Source organism: Melospiza georgiana, chromosome 1 (assembly GCF_028018845.1).
Source record: "Melospiza georgiana isolate bMelGeo1 chromosome 1, bMelGeo1.pri, whole genome shotgun sequence".
Lineage (NCBI taxonomy): Eukaryota > Metazoa > Chordata > Aves > Passeriformes > Passerellidae > Melospiza > Melospiza georgiana.
The window spans coordinates 134,796,353-134,813,641 of NC_080430.1; the positions used below are offsets into that span (position 1 = coordinate 134,796,353).

The 17,289-nt window shown below is 38.0% G+C and overlaps 1 protein-coding gene across 3 annotated transcripts in view; it reads left to right on the forward strand.

Annotated features, from left to right (window-relative positions):
* RUNX1T1 (RUNX1 partner transcriptional co-repressor 1) overlaps positions 1-17,289 on the forward strand; it is a 114,514-nt gene that overhangs the window by 73,106 nt on the left and 24,119 nt on the right. For all 3 annotated transcript variants that reach the window (XM_058026437.1, XM_058026446.1, XM_058026454.1), the window contains 4 exons: positions 3,271-3,452; positions 11,262-11,512; positions 12,812-12,897; positions 13,527-13,728. In XM_058026437.1, the coding sequence (XP_057882420.1) occupies positions 3,271-3,452; positions 11,262-11,512; positions 12,812-12,897; positions 13,527-13,728 (721 nt within the window). The remainder of the gene's footprint in view (positions 1-3,270; positions 3,453-11,261; positions 11,513-12,811; positions 12,898-13,526; positions 13,729-17,289) is intronic.

The window sequence follows — 17,289 nt, forward strand, 5'->3', positions numbered from 1 at the left end:
CTCTTTTTGTCTCGGTGCGGGGAGCGTATGGTTGTTACTTGAGCCCGATTCTGCTGGTTTTGCAACTTGTTCAGTTCAGTAAGTATGGGTAGAAGTGAACTGAGAAGATTTTCTGGTTTGGCACCTACAGATGGATAAGTAGCGGTTGTCTGATGACAAGAGGGGCGAAGAAGGCGTGCTCATGCACGGAGGAACACTCAAAGGCAGTAGTTAGGTACTTCTGTATTTTTAAGGACATATTTTCCCACAGCCAAACTGCCTACTCACTCTGTAGCAGGAAAAAACCCAAGCTGTCTACAGAGCAGGGACCAGATGGAAAGCTTTCTGTACTTCTTGCTGAAACACCCGGCAAATACATGTAATTTTTATATATGTATTTTTTGTCGACCAAAGCAATCTGGGACGGAATCTTAGCTAAGAGGCTTTTTTGTCTTCAAGACTGTGCTAGCATGGCAATATCACTTTTCAGGACCAGAATTAGGCTCTCAGCCATGCTGCGCAGCAAGAGAGAGACTCTTGGGCCCTCCAGTCTCTTCTGTCCCGAAGACTTGTCCTGAAGCCAGACCTATTTTCTGTTCCCAGATTTGACTCTCTGTTACCTGATTATAGGCAAGTCACTCAAACCTTCTTGAAACCTTTCACACATTGTATATCCTGTCTGGTCTAGATCCACTACAGATTGCTAGGTCTACCAAACGCTACGTTGCAGACAGAAGCCAATATTTGTGTTTCTGTAATAAAAATTCTGGGAAAGAAGCTACTCTTCACCATGTGTTTGTGCAGTGCCTCTCGCCAGGGAGCACTGATCTATTACAGATAATAAATAGACATTGAATTGCTTATCTTTCTACCAGTTCTGGTTCACAGGAAAATCAGATCATTCAACTGCAGGAACCTTCACTGGCCTTTTGGTGCATATTTTCTATATTAATATCAAGCAGTGTTTAATCTCTTAAATTTAAGTGGTACATGGTGTACATGTTCAGTACTGCCAACACCGTTTTTCAATAGATGTTCTGTGCATATTTGTTTTAAGCATCAGTATAAATATGATTTGATAATTTTGAGTTACTCAGGCTCTCTGAACAAATTTGTCTTAATTTAAATCTTTATTTTTAATACATCTGTAATAATTTATTTAAACTTGCAATTATAAAAACTTCAAAACTTAATTTTATACTATGTTCTAATGAAGCCTTTTCAATTTAAATTATAAGACTCAAAATGTTTCTGTTGCTGATGGAGGAGGCTATGATTCCACCTAAATCTTGAAAATATAAAGCCCAATCCAAAACAGAAGTGGAGCATGTTTCAGACACTGAAGTGTGACAATTTAGGGTGGTGGAAGCCAGTAAGGCCACATTTGTTTGCAGTCAGAGTTTTTTTGGTTGAGAACTGGTATGTATCTCTCACATGCAGAGGTACAGAAGTCTGTATATCCGCATCAGCAGCAATGGGCTGCTGCAGGTGTAGAGAGCTGCCTTTGCTATCAGAGCAGAATCTCTGCACAATCCTCTGTGTCTAAGGCCATGTTGGTTTCAGAGTCTCTATGAGTACATTCAAGTTGCAATAGGGAGAATATTGATGTTTCATTCTGCATTCAAAATTAGTTCTCGTTACCTTCCCAAAAATTAGTTCTTGTGTATCAGGGTAATAGGGACCAGAAGCAGTCTGCACACTTGACCTACCTATAGAGAGGTCCTGATTAATCTTCTCCCAACAAACAAATTATTTATTAATATATGGTTTGATAAAGATTGTTTAGAATAATGTTTTGAGCAGGTTGAAAATACTTGAGCGGAACTATAAATTTTTAAATACTGCTTTTCTTGACTTCAAGTTATGTATTTGTCTAAATATTACATTGTGCTATTACAAGCCCAAATTATAAGACATGCCAATCATAGTTTTCTTTACTAACTTCTAAAAAATTAAGCAACTGAATGTATCTGCTTTTAATAAATGTATTAAAAGCTGTACATGCTTGTTCTGTGCAAAGAAAATCTGTTCAATCTATCTAGATAAATTTATCTGCCAATGTTCATGTTTATCGTTAAAGGGCAAGGATGAACATTTCTTTAGGAGAAGGTAAACAAGTAAAATAAATCACAGTTTTTGCTGAACAGTTCAAAAATTGGTTGTCTCTAGGAGCATCTATACATTAAAAAGGCCCTTTTTTGTTTGTGATAGTGGAAAAGGAACACAAATATGTTGTTTCTTCCTTCATTACTCACCTCCTAAGTAGGGCCTTCACATTTCTACCTCACAGTCCTGCTGAGATGTAATACATCTTTTAGTAATGTACCACTAGTCAAATTCTAGATCTGATTCTTTTGTTTCTTCCAGATATTTATTTGTAAATATATGTGAACTTTTCCAACTATTTTCTGCCATGCAAGGCAATTGAAGTAGTCGAGTGTCTTGACTTGTATTCTGTGTGAGCTTTTTAAAGAAACAGTGAACAGGGAAGGGACATATGGTTCCACCTGCTCTGGCAAAACATATGACTAAGTATGACCTCAGTAGATGGGCAAAATGTGCTGCCCAGTGATGAACCAGCATTTCAGTTCTCTTTGTCTGAGTCCTGGTAATCTCCAGGCCATGACCCATGTCCCAGTGGGGCCATGAAAGAACAGTCAGAAATCCTTCAAGCTACATCTGGCTAGGAGGAGGCTTGTAGCCCTCCGGGTGATTAACTGAAGCTCTGGAACGTGAGATTTTGTTGTAATCTTTATCTTAATGTGCAACTGCAAGTGTAATGGGAAGGCTGAGGGCAATCCTATTCTCAATCCTGTTCTCCCCAAGGCCCTCAAAGAATGGTGACTGAGGCAGCTCATAGAGTTGCAGATCCCCTGGTTTCAGACATTTTCCAAGTACTAACTGCAGTCTGAATGGGAAACAAAGGATTGTCACTTGTTGAAAACAGCTGCTCCATAGGAGATCAGGTTTTAGACAGTTAGAAAGCAGAAGTCATCCAAAACAATACTTTTTCCCCCTTTAAAGATGTGGCACTCAGACCTGGTTTTCTCACAGCATTTACTGTTTTCTGTTACATTTTTGGTAAGCTCCCATCCTTCTATGCATATTTAGTACAGCTATAGCCACTTTTGGAAGCTTCCTGCTTTCAGGCAGCTAACCACAAACCTAGCTGGGAATGATGGCAACAGTTTCAACTCAAGGCAGGCTTTGCTCTAATTTCTAATTTTTCTCCTTCATCTCTGTTGAAACTGCTTGCAAGCTGCCCTCTTAACTTGTGCTGCTCTCTTGCAGGCCAATCTGCCCCTGCTGCAGCGGGAGCTGCTGCACTGTGCAAGGCTAGCCAAGCAGAACCCAGCCCAGTACCTCGCCCAGCACGAACAGCTGCTTCTGGATGCCAGCACCACCTCACCTGTTGACTCCTCAGAGCTGCTTCTCGATGTGAACGAAAACGGGAAGAGGCGAACTCCAGACAGGTGAGCAGCACCACACCTTTCCTGTCCTGCCCACAGTGTGGTGCTGAGCTCCCCCAGCACAGGGGCAGCATGAGGGTGGGTGCTGGGGGGATACTTGGGTGGTGTTCCCTGGGTGCAGGTCCTTCACATCCAACATGACCATAAGTGGTACATCCACCACATCTCTGGGAAACCAGTGTTTCACCACCTTCCATATTAAAAATTTCTTCCTAGTCTGAATCTACTCTCTTATTAGCTTAAAATCATTCCCCATGCCCTTTCATAACAGGTTCTGCTTATGCATGTCTGCATATACATACCTACATACATGTGTATATATAGAGAGCTGCATACACATATATATTCCTGAGTATATAAATATAATACATGCACACACTGATTCAGTCACCTCAGGACATGCTGTGGTCATATCCACACAGAAGTAATGGTCAGCCAGTACTGTATTACTTTGTGCACAGTATTTCAGTCATGTAGTGCCAAGCAGCAGATCATGCCAGCTCCATATGCAAGTCCCTTGCATCTGACGTTTTGTTGAACTCAACGTTAAATGTGAGGAGAGTCGCTAGGCATTTATATTGGGAAGTACAGAGCAAACCCCAGAGCACACTCAGGGCTTTGACTCCTTCTGTTGTGCCATATTTCCATATCCATACATGGAATATGCATAAGGGTATTTCTTTCAAAGAGGAGAAATGTTCACTGCAATCTGTTTTGTTGTTGAGTTGAAGAGAGTCCATGCAGGAATGGGACAAGCGAATGAATGTGTGTGAAGTACAGTGGCTTTAGGGGTATGGAACAGTTTTTATTTTTTGGAATAAAGTTCTTTGCTTAGTGTTACAAGGGAATTACTCTTGTGGTTATTTATTTTTAACTGCCTTCCTATGCTAATGTTAGAAATTCAACTGGCATTTACATTTTACCTTTGGGAAACTCAGGTATTGTATTTTTCATTGATTTGTTTGCCATGGGTTTTATAGTGTGGAAAACTTTTATTATACTTTTCTGCCACATACCACTACCTGTATGCCTGAGGTATGCAAGTATCCTAGTTATCTTTTAAATGAAAAAGATGATTTGCAAAGTCAAGAAGCCTCATAACTTTTTACAGGTGACATTTTTGTGTTGGAACAGGCTTGAATGGCACAAAAATAAACAGAAAACAAAGTCTGAAAGCTCATAGTAAAACTTTAGACTTCTCATAGCCAGAAGTGAACAGTAAAATCTAAAGTCACATAGCCATTACATAGAAAAAGATGTGACAGTATTTGAAATTAGTTTTCTTGAGATTGTGTTTCAGAAAAATCACAATGAACCAGCAAGAAAATTAAGGTATAAGCAGAAAAGCTCCTTTTATATGTAGCTACGTTCTTTCCACCAGTTTTTTCAGACTTCCAGACCAAACTGAAGGAGCTATTGGGGTTAATACAAGCATATTTCTGCACCTCAGAAAGATGATTACTTTTTGGACATTATACGTGTATTCTCTTACTATATGCAATGAAATAATTTTTCCAAAGCTGAAATCTAGTAGCTTGGTGTAGTTCTGTATATTCTCAATCTTTGCAGAGTAGTGTAGCAAAACATCTGTTTAAAAGGCCTCTTAATATCTTGTGAATGGCTTTAATGTCAGCATGCTGTACTCCGGTTCAGTAGCAGACACAACATTTTTCCTCTAAGGAGATAGACACACATGAAATGATCTCATAAGCCAGTGAGGTATTGCTTGACAGAGTACAGACAATAAGCGGGATGTGCTTTCCCGACTCACTCACTGTTTTCTTTCCTGTTTGTGGAGAGGAGTATTGCTCATATTTCCCATAAGGCCACAAAGGAAAAATGTAAAATAAAGTCTTTCCTTTGCATTTCGAATAATGCTCCCTCTCTCTGAGACCCTGTTTGACAGTGTTGAATTTTGGTTATTTTGTGGTAAGTACTATCTCACCTGTGTTATCTTCAGTCCTGCTTGTGAGGGAGAAGATGGGTGACACAGGTAGAAACTAGGACAAGAACTTTGTTATAAAACCAATACAGGGTCTTTCCATTACAAAAAGGACATAAGATTAGCACATAAAAGGACCAGCAGATCAGGAGAATATTGGATTTTAAAGTCAGCCTTCATCTTTTAGTTAAAACTGAGGCCCAGACGTAGAGATATTTGTGTATGGTTTATGAATTTTCTTCTCAGCATTTCCTTTTAGTTAAAATATATACAAAGGCTCTTAAAATTCCTGAGTCTTTGCTTGAAAGTCAAGTGCCTTTGGCTTCACAACTGAAGTCTCTCTTAGGCTGTGAACAGTTGGGGAGCAATGCAGCTTTTGGGGTAAGGGGTGGACATTTTATCTTCCATTGTTGTGGGTAAGAGCCTGTGTTTGAATTCCCAGGGTCCAGGGAGGGTGTAGCATGGGCTGTCCCATTGGCCTGCACACTCCAAGGTGCAGCAACTTCTGTCAGATGCAGCCTGAAGTTCAGCTCCTTAGTTCTGGGGAAGTGGTGTTTCAAAAAACCCATCCTTTCTTTTTGACCCTGCAACTGTTTGCTGTAATGAAAAAGGCTCACATGAAAAAGAGACTGCCCAGTGCTCTCATTGGAATGTTACCGTGAGCTTAAAAAATAAGTTGCTTTTGTTCAGTGTCAAGCAACCCTGTCACTGGTTGGTCACATCTACATCTCCATTGTCTATGACTATAATAAAAGCTATACAGAAAAAAATGTGTGGTAGTGTTGGCTAAGCCAAGTTCAGTGGAGTTGTCTTGTGCACTCAAGAACATTTGTGCAACAGATTTAGTAAAAAGAACAAGATGCTTTTGGAAAAATTCTTAAATTTATGGAATTGGAGTCTGCATACCTTTTAATTTGGTTAATGTAAGTAAAGCAACCACAAAAAGCTGTCCTCAGAGGCTGAACATGCCTAGACTGAGTGAGTTTTGAAACCAAATACTTGGCTGGCTTTATACTCATTACACTATTAATTATTTTAATTGTTTACAGAGGAGCATGAGGAAACATCTGGAAATATATATACCTTTTGTTTAGAAATATAAGTAATTTTCTAATATACTAATAAAAATTCAGCAGAAGATAGCAGACCTACTTTAAGGGAAGGGTTTCCTGTGACTCCATGGCTAGTAAATGAAAAAAAATTTCTCAAAGGCCACCTCTTTCCAGGAGAACTAAGTGCAGCTGGAATAATTTTGATTGCAGATGTGTGTCTTACTGAAGTAAACTGTGGTATCTTTTTCACTTCCCAAGGTATATGGTATATATGTATAGATATATAGTTATACACAGGCATGTATTGTATATAATGTATATGTTATATATATATATATATATATATATATATATATATATATATATATATATATACACGTTTATATTTTTCATTTGGGCATGGGTAACTGCATACCATTAATTCCATTAGAGGAAGAGTGCAGTAGAGGATTAGGCAAAGAAGGTGGAACAAGTGTTACATGTAACTACAGCTGCCTCATGATTTTTTGTTGAAGAAAATCCACATACAGTATTTTTTTATTCTGCTTATAATCTCAGAACCTTTTTTGCATATCCATTTTCCAATTCTTGTTATTTATCTGCATATCCAAGTCTACTGTATGTGAGGTTTTATAGAGCAATCTGACAGCCAAGCTTTGTGTTTTACTGAATGTTTTCTTGGTGCATATGGTCTGACACGGATGAGCAGCCACGGTGAGATTTTGGAGTCTATTAAACTAGCTCATTAAAAAGATCAATCTGTTTCTGTAATAACACTGGGAACCATCAGTCACTGCAAGAGAGGAAAACTGACACCTGAGGAGACAACACATTTTGGTAATTTGTTCATGACATGTCATGAACAAAGTGTTCACTGTGTTTTGTTTACAAGTTTTGGAGTTTACATTCTACTGTAGTAAAGCAAAGGAACTTGGACCACAGTGAGTTTTTATTTTGGTGAATGAATGCTTAATTATAAATCACATGATTTAAAATACATTGACAACCAAAAACTTTGCTAATTACTCATCCTTTGAGCTTGCTGGAAAAGGCTGATGGCATGTGAGCATGCCATGTAGTGACTCTACATTTATGACAGTTCTCTACTAAGTGGGTATAGGATAACAAAAATTTCTGTTAGAATAGCATTATTTTGAGTGAGAAGAAAACAAAAGTGGCTATGATTGTGTTGTGACTTTAGAAAGTGCTGCTGTGGTTGCAGTACACTTGGAACCAATGACATGACATAGGTGTCGAAGGTACCTGGGCACAGAGATAAACTTTGATAATGCTGTTAGTAAATCTTATTTGAAGAGGCTCCTCAGTATCTCAGTAAGGGGAAGGATGCTCACAGCTCTTACATCTGTGCTCCTTGTATGCCATGTGTAATTATGAGGAATTTTAAAAGAAATTTTGTAATATGAATTGTTAGCAAGGCAGAAAAGTAATTTTTTTCTGTAACACAGTATTATAAACAGATACTTTATTCCTGCAAAGCATTATCATTTGTTTGATTCATCAAACCTTTATTGGTGGAAGTCAATTTAAATCAAAGCATCTTGCAAATAGTAGATGAACAGCTTTGTCTCCTTCTTGTAAGCTGGCTTTAGTGTTCTTTGAAATTTGTGTAATACTCCTGATCAGGTTAAACCCAATTTTCTAGCCAAGGCAGTTTTGCATGGTCAGATTTTCTACCCAGGAAATTATCCATAAATTACATAATTTAAAACTGAAATCACAACCTAAAACCAACATAAATTCCATTAAATGCATACAGGCTAAAAAGTAGTGTCTATTCTGCTGTCTTTAATCTAAGTAAATCATGGCTTTAAGAAAATGACCCCTTGTGTGTTTATAGCTGAAGGACTCCATTTTTGTCATATTAACAATTTTCCAAACTGTTAATTTATGTTGATTTATAGGCACATCAAGGAAAAAGGTGGCCAAGAGAGTAAGGAAAAAAGTTCCAGTTATGTTTCCTACGCATTCACTGTTATTTCCACTCTACAGCTTCTGGTTACTTTGCAAAATCAGATGAAAGCAGATTAAAATTGTGATGGTGTTATATTTGGAGCTACTATTCACATGGGTGTGCCAGTTACTGGGAAACAGGAGTGCTTCCTCAGGCACCTGGGAAAATGCTGTTGCCCCAAGGGGGTGAGACCTAAAAGAATGAGTAGGACTGAGATCAGAAGCAGACTAGTAGGTCAAATTCAGAGCATCTGAATTATGGCACTCTTCAGTACCTCATCTTTTATCGCTCTATTCATATATAGTAAATTTGGCAGCAGTTCCTGCTCTGATAAGGTTTTCTAAGTTGTTACCTTTTTATATATTTTTATGTGCTCAGAAACAAAAAATGAGTTTATGTACAGTCTCATTCTGGTATTATGGTAAGCTGTTTATTTGGTCAGTGCAGAAAATATAACAACAAATTGTAGAATTAAATTTTTACGCCCAGAAAAGACATAGCAAAAACATCATTTCAGTAAATATGTTTTCAAGAGTCATGCTAGTTTCTATGTTAGTCAGAGTTCAGTGGATATGCTGATGTGTTTTCCAAGCTAAAGTAGTGCATTCCAGTTAAGGTAATTAAGTACAAAGCAGTCGTAAAATACACAGAAATACCTGTACATTAGGTGCAAATATATACATTTGTATGAAAATATATGACTTTAACATCAAGCTGTAGTGCAGAAAAGGAAAACTGGATTCCCACTTGTCCCAGTTTTATTTCAGTGACCAAGTCAATGAGTTATTTAATTGTTTGCTGTTTCTGACTTTTACCCATCGAAGTTAAAGAACATTCTAATTGTGGTACTAAAAGACTTATGTGAGTTATTAGTTTGCCTTGTACAGACAGAAAAGTCAATTTCTTTTGCTTGCATAGTATTTTGACAACTGGAAGATTGGCACACTGACTTTGAGTAAATATGTGCAAAGAAAACACACGCAAGCCACTAAATGCAAACTTGTCATGAAGAGCTGTCAGAAACATCACCACCCATTGGGAGTTATTGCAAGCAGGTACATCGTGCCCAAACTAATAAAAAATATATGATGGACCTCAGGTTTTCTTGGTTAGGTGTTTTCACAGCCATGCTGCATTTCTTTTGGAACAAGGTACGTGCTCCACTTTAGCAAAGTATGTCTTTTATATCTGCCCAAATGAGAATAGATGTCCAGCTGTGCTGGGGAAAGATTCTTTCCTTTTTGCCAAATTACAGTTTAGTGAAATATATATATATATACCTGCAGCTTCTCTGGCATTAGTAATTTTGGTGAGGTCTCTGAGAAATTGCTTCACTCCTTCTGAAAACAATGCAGCCCATCTTTTAATTTCCTGCTGCTAATTACAAGATCTTAGTTTGATTCTCTCTCTCTCAGAGGATATTGGCAATGATTTGGTTTCATCCTTCCTCTCATTGGCCTTAAATGGGAACATGTTGAGGGGTGACAATACACTTCTTCCCCACAGATGGCCCCTCAAGGGTAGTTGATTGGTTTCTGGGGGAAGGTTTGTTGTAGAGCAGTTGGTTTTAACAATAGGCAAACAAGAAAATTTGCTCAAATTTACCTTCAGTGTCAAAAAATTGTGTTATCACTAGTAATGATACATTATGCCATCCCTTTATTCCAGAGGATAAAGTTCTTTTATAAAAAAGCTGGAATATAACAGCAGCTTATGGAGGGAGGAATGAAACCTCAGTTTGCAATATTTATATATAAGAAACTTTCTGATCAAAAATAATATTTTGTAGGTTTTCTTTATTCATGTGGTTTAAAAAAACCCAAACATTTCAGTGAAATGAAACCTCCCCAAAAGGGTTGTGAACCTGTTGAAGTAACTGTAGGGTGGGGTTTTTTTGCTTGTTTGTTTGGGGGTTTTTTGTTTGTTTTTCCTTTCTTTTTTTTTTTTTTTCTTTTTTTTTACTTTTTTGTTTGTTTGTTTATGAGTTTTTTAAAATACAGTTTTAATTGAGAATTAGTTTGGAGTGAGTTCAAGGTTCTCAGGCAGAGGTGTCAAGTAGAGAGTTCTTTGGAAATAGCTGATAATGAATTTAATTAAAGAGTAACTAGAACATAAAAAAAACCCTGTCTTTCTCCTCAGTAGCTCTTCCAAGTCACCTGAGCATAAAGCCCCTGTCTAAGAGTAATGGAGTGGGAAGTCCTGAACATTACTGAGGACTTGAGTCTAGCCACATCTTCCTGCAAAATTAATGATAGTCACAGCACCTCTGCCCAGATATTGCAAAAATCTCTGAAGGATGCATTTCTCATCATTTAGAGTCAATTCTTCCCCAAAGTCTCTGTGTGACATTGATCTTGATGGGAGCTCATGGTATGCTGGGCTTCAGCACACTGGCATTCACTACAGTATCCTCTTGAAAACAAAACCATTTCTTGAATGGCAGGTTTCTCCTAATCACTATAAGCTGTAGCACTACTGAATATTGGAATTTCTTGGTCCCTAATTTCATGTATCAGTTGATGGTTTCACCTCTGCAATTGCATGTGTATCTACGCCGTCAGTCTGTGATCTCAGCAAAGGCTCCTTGCTCTCCAGCCCCTCGTTAGGTGGCTCTGTCAGAAGGTCACCCTGATGGTATTTCTCAAGTTACAGGGATGGTTAGACAAGGTGAATGAGTCCTTTGTATGTTTTGATTCAGCAGTGTTATGAAATGTTCTGCAACACCACACATTTGGAGCAAATTGAAGAACAATCTTTCGTTCCTGAAGCTGCATGTGTATGTGGGGGTGCATATTCCCACCTTCTATTCACTAAGTGCATTAAAGTTCCTTTGCATTGTTTTTCAGAACCAAAGAAAACGGCTTTGACAGAGAGCCTTTGCACTCAGAGCATCCAAGCAAGCGGCCCTGCACTATTAGCCCAGGCCAGCGGTACAGTCCAAATAATGGCTTATCTTATCAGCCCAATGGTCTGCCTCATCCCACCCCACCTCCACCTCAGCATTATCGTTTGGATGATATGGCCATTGCCCACCACTACAGGGACTCATACAGACACCCCAACCACAGGGACCTCAGGGACAGAAACAGACCTATGGGTAAGGCACGTTGATTTTCTGCATTGTTTTTTTAGGTTTCTGTTTCCCTTGTAACTTTATTTTGTGAATAGGACTTTTTTATCTGCAGTTCAGATGTAGACTTTATGGGTGTTTGTCCATCCAGCTGCTTCTAATGGCCTTATTTCAGATCTGTACTTGTAAAAGTGGATTGAATTGTGTCTCTAAGAAAGAGGGACAGAAATGGAAGGAACCTGTGTTTTCAAAGCTATATGGATGACATGGACACTCAGGTGTATGGCGGGCCAGGATAGGTAGAGCCTTTTTCTTCTAATGTCAGATTTGTGGTGATAGCAACATCAAAATAGCTTGATTTCAGTTTAGAGCAGAAGAAAGTTGTTATCTTTCAAAAAAGTGGTTTGTGTGTGACATGTCCGCACAAACATGGGTGGAGGATGTCAACAGCAGAAGCACCAGCCACACCCCATGCAGCACAATTTGATTTAATGGAATGCCTGATACTCTTGGATTTTGTTTCACATCTGCACTTACTGTTCTTCCTTGTTTAAAACAAATCTTCAGTAAAAGAGCAACACTTACAAATATTCAGCATCTGTATAGAGGAGGCTAAGCAAAGAACAAGTGTTGGTTCCCCTTGAGTGTTGATAATAAATACTGGCTTGGTTGTATCATGTTGTCAGCTGCTCTGATATATGTGCTACATTTGAACCACATGTTGTTTAAACATCTGTGGAGGGATGAACCCTTAATGATGCTCTGTTGACATGGTAGTAATTACTGTATTTAGTGAAATAACATTGAGTTTATACTAATATTTTTTCAACTCTCTGAAGTACAGCTAGTATTATATGCAGTGAGTTACCAAATAATTGCCTTGCTGACTTCAAGTAGTGCAAACGAAAAATTATATATTGTATTATGTTATATTTATGTATACAGTAATTGTGCAGAGTCTGAAAGAGTTATGTCCATTTTTGAAAGGTCATCTTGCAATGTATAAAATTTACAGAATTTAAGACATTAAATTGGACGAAATAGTAGCATCTTGTGTGAGGAAAAGTACTAAAGAGAACTTAGAGCAAAGTTTTTTTTTAATTTTTTTTTTGGGGGGGGTTTTTTTGTTTTTGGTTTTGGTTTTTTGTTTTTGTTTTTTTGGGTGTTTTTTTTTTGTTTTTTTGGGTTTTTTTTGTGGTGACATTGCTGATGCTAGAACGGTAATATATGATGGTTCTGTCTATAGGCTCTTTTTTTTTCTGGTTTTTCTTTTCCCCCCATAGAGGACTTCCAACATTGTAAACATAATTTGCTCCTCTTTGGCAGGGTTGCATGGCACACGTCAAGAAGAAATGATTGATCACAGGCTAACAGACAGAGAATGGGCAGAAGAGTGGAAACATCTTGACCATGTAAGGGCTAAATATCCATTTATGTGTAATTGTCTGAACAGAGGCCTTCCAAGATAGGAATTTAAAATTTTTATTTTAAAACCTATCTGAATTCCATGACAGGTTTTGAAAGCTTTGCTTATTAAATCAGAGGGCTTGATGTTCCCCATGGGATAGTTCATACCAGGCCTTGCTGATAAGTGTCTCCTGCATTATCCTAATTATTACAGTCTGCCAATAGAGGAATGGACTTTCTCTAAACGCTGGATCTGGGGCTCGGATTTGTTCCTGAATTTATTATCTATTGTAAAATTTGTAGACATCAGTTCTGGACCACATCTTGTGTCCTCTCCGGTGCCATGTAGTACTAGTGACAGGGTTGTAGCCTGTTCAGTTTTTTTCTCCTTGTCTTTACTCTTTTTCCTGTAAGTCCCTATCTGTATAGTTTAGGATCACCAGTTAAAAAGGAAGGGATTGTCATTCTTAAAAAAAGCCTAGAATTTTTCAGCTATAGTTGAGGTTAACAGAGAGGGACTCCTTCATTATTAAAACCCATGCACTCAGTACATTGATGTTTTCTTTATTATGATGTCACTCTGTGAACAAAAATTTCTTCTTTGTTTCTGTGCTCCATCCACTGCTGTGAACAGTTGTTGAACTGTATAATGGACATGGTGGAAAAAACCCGACGATCTCTCACGGTCCTACGGCGATGTCAGGAAGCAGACCGCGAGGAGCTGAATTACTGGATACGGCGGTACAGTGATGCGGAGGATTTAAAAAAAGGCGGAAACAGCAGCAGCAGTCATTCCAGACAGCAGAGTCCAGTGAATCCAGATCCAGTTTCGTTAGGTACAGTATCCTCATTGAAAATCGTGTGCTGATTCGATTCTCTTTAAGCTTAGCTAAGTGATAGATGATGTTTGCATTTGTTCTGATTCTTCTGCTATAGTGATGATTCCTCTCTTGCTGACTGCTGGATTCACTATAACTCTTATGCCCAAACAGTGGTGTTTCTGGGTGGAATGGCTTGAGGTTTTTTGGGTGATGCTTGGTAATTTGCTTTCCATTCTGCAGAGTCTGAGAGGGTGGGGTGAGAGGACAGACTGTCATGTAGGGGAGGCAGAGCAGTGAGATGTGCACTGACTCTCTGTCCCTTCTGACTCTTTCTCTTTCCTGATTGTTTAAAAAAATCTGTTGGTGCTCCTGGATTGCAATTTGAAATAGAGGGCTTTCACCTTCTTAAATCAAATTCCTTAACTTGGAAGTTGTCTTTCTAAGGAAATGGAGTTGTAAAGTTCTAGGCACTTCTTAGGTGCACTTGGTTTCTGTTTAAGAAAGGAACAAGATCTGGAATGCTCACACTCATGCATGCATGATCCTCCCAGGTCTCTGTCCATCACTGCAGCTTGTGCAGGTGTGTCTGAGGACTGTTTGTTGTGTATTTCCATGGAGCTGTCCAGGCCTTGGCTCAGGCAGCAGAGCTTGAGCTGGGTGGGCTGCAGCCACCTTACAAGGACCAGACCAAACAGCGGGGCTGTCCTCCCTGCAGACCTTCACAGTCACTCTCACACAGTGAGCACACAACTACTCTGAGAGGACTCTGCTCTATAAAAACAAACTTTAATTTTGGGTCTTTTTGTGAGTTACTAGTATTTTGGCCTTTTTCTGCCCCATCTTCTCACTTTCATAACAGATATGATAAAGCAACATCTCAGTGATACCTTTTTATTTTTCTTGTTCTTTTGAAAATGTCAGGAGACTATGCTTGTTTGTCTAATATTGCCTTATAAAAAAATAAATTGTCTGTATCCGATGCCATCTACTCAAAATCATCATAAATTCTGTTCATTACTAGAATTCCAGAATAGAATCAGTAGAATGTGTGTTATTTTGCAACTATATTTTACCTGTGTTTTCCTTTTGCCTTTAAGAATAATTTACCAAGTCAAAAATTTATTTAATTGCAAATAGAAAAACAGAAAAAAAATCTAATCCCATCTCCATCATTCTCTTAGTAAATTTCTAGAGTTACTACTGTAATATTTGGTGCCTCTTGATAACAAACAAATCTTTTTTGTGTGAATGTCAAATTACTTGAGTCAATAGCTCTATAAATGTGCTCCAATCAGTGGGAGGAAGGGTTATGGAAATGCTTCCATAGTTCACTAATAAGTCTAGTCCCTAGAGGAGCCCTTCTCAGAAAGTATTCAGGTAATGGCTTGTATGAACAGTGCTAAATGTAATGTAAAGGAAGACTCATAAATATGCCATCTGAAACATCAATCACATTTGCAACTTCAGGAAGAACACTTGTCAATAGATCTAAAGCAGTGGCTCACTTCTCTAGTGAAGCTGTGATGCAAAAAGAGACAGGCCATGCTGCTTGTGTACTTAGTAGGTAGAAAAAATGAACGTTCTCTAATGAAACTGGAACTCATGACATTCATCAAAACTTCATAGATAATATTACAATCCAAGAAAAATTGTCATCACCACAACAATAGGTACGTAAGATAAAATGAAGATCAAGCATACAGTTAGATCCCTATATTAGCATTTGTTCATGGATATGTCAAGATGAATTCTTGGAAACAGCAAAGTCTTCTGGCTTAAAAGATAGTTATACAGCACAGGCTTTGGCATTGGATACATCGGTCAGCTCTGCAGTACTGTGGGTACAAATGAACTAGTTGGAGTCCATTCAATTTTAAGACATCCACTTTGGTTATTTGGTTGAAAAAGTACTTCTGAGACTCACAAACATGAAACTTGGATCGCTTCAGTGATGTAGCATCCATATCAGTTGTAAATATTGGTTAGAAGTGCTTTTATGTCTGACATGACAGGGAGAAAATGCTTACTTTGGAGTCTATGGAAAGCTAATCCTTATATTTCCTCAAATCTGGTAATAATCTAGTTAACAAAATAAAAATCCCTAACATTCAGAGGTATAACGAAACTAAAGCAGTGTCTGTGAGCCTTGAGATGGTTTAGGGCTTTTTTATTTTAGTTTTGAAGTGGGGGAAAAGGGATTGGAAATTTCTCCAATATTTTAATTAAAGTACCACAGCATGTAAATATTGGGAAGTTTGCTACAGAGATTCTAAATATCAGTGAATTCCCTTTGTACCTTTTTTTTTTTTTTTTTTTTTCAACAAGGTAATCCAGCCTTTAAATCTATCCTGTCATCTCCACTAGCAAGAGAGAAAAAAAAGGGGGCCATATGGCTACATTATCTGTGCCTTTGTTTCTTTTTCTTTACAATTCAAATATCATTCCTGAAGTTTTAACTTCTCATTACAAACATACCACAGTCTTCATAGATAGGTCTTGCTGAAAAACTCTGACCTGAGATCTAGTATGGATAATTTGAGTTGAAAAGTAATTGAAGAAAATTCTGATGGTCATTTTGAACCAGTAGACTTTTTTCCTGCCAAAGATTTTTCTGCTTCTTTTGATTTGACATCACTGTAAATCATGTTGAGCCTGGAAGTTTGCAATATCTGATCAATATTTTTCTGTTGCTATTTTTAATTAAAAAATTAAATTAAATACTTGATAATTAATTTTAATTCAAAGCAATCCAATACACACATTAGCTATCTACAACAGGTTACAAGCTCCCATTATTCTCCAAGAATGTGCTGAAGGTAAGAGGGTCTTTTCAGTCTGAATAATACGTGTTTATGAAAGTCTAAAAATGACTCAGACTTTACATATATATTCAGTTGATTAACTGTGATGGTCTATGAAGTGAATAATACATCATCTGACTCCTCCATTTCTGCTGAAGAATTTCAGTACTACATATTGCAGCAGGACTGCAACTTTCATCCTAATAGTGAATAATTACCCATATCAGACACTGTATACTGAAATACACACAGTAGGATAAATTAAAGATGAGGGTTCTTCAGCATCATGGGTTATAAACAAGATCTATAACCATACTGAGTGCAGCTGTGGCTCTAGATAAGTGGAGCAGGCACACATCAGAAGGTCTGCAGCAGTGTTGATATTTTGTGTCTGTTGAATTTATCTGAATGGAAATCTTACAAAATAGAGTTTGAAATCTCCAGCTGAAGAGTGCAATACCTGCAGGATTTGCCTCAGGAAACCAGGATTCTCAGAAGTCTATGAATTTGTGAAACACACATAGGTTAGCCATTTCTTAATACATTTCTAAATGTTAACCCTTTCAGACACTTTTTATTTTTTCTAAAGCTGTTCACCATCATGTTTTGTGTCAGCTAGAGCATTCCTGCCAACACGTATCTGTTCATGCTGTGATGATAAACCTGTTCCTTTGCCATTTGCAGATAATCAGCAGTGCTGTGATATGCATGATATTCTCAACATGAGCAAACCATAATGCTGTGAATACCACAGTAACATTTATAACTTGTAATT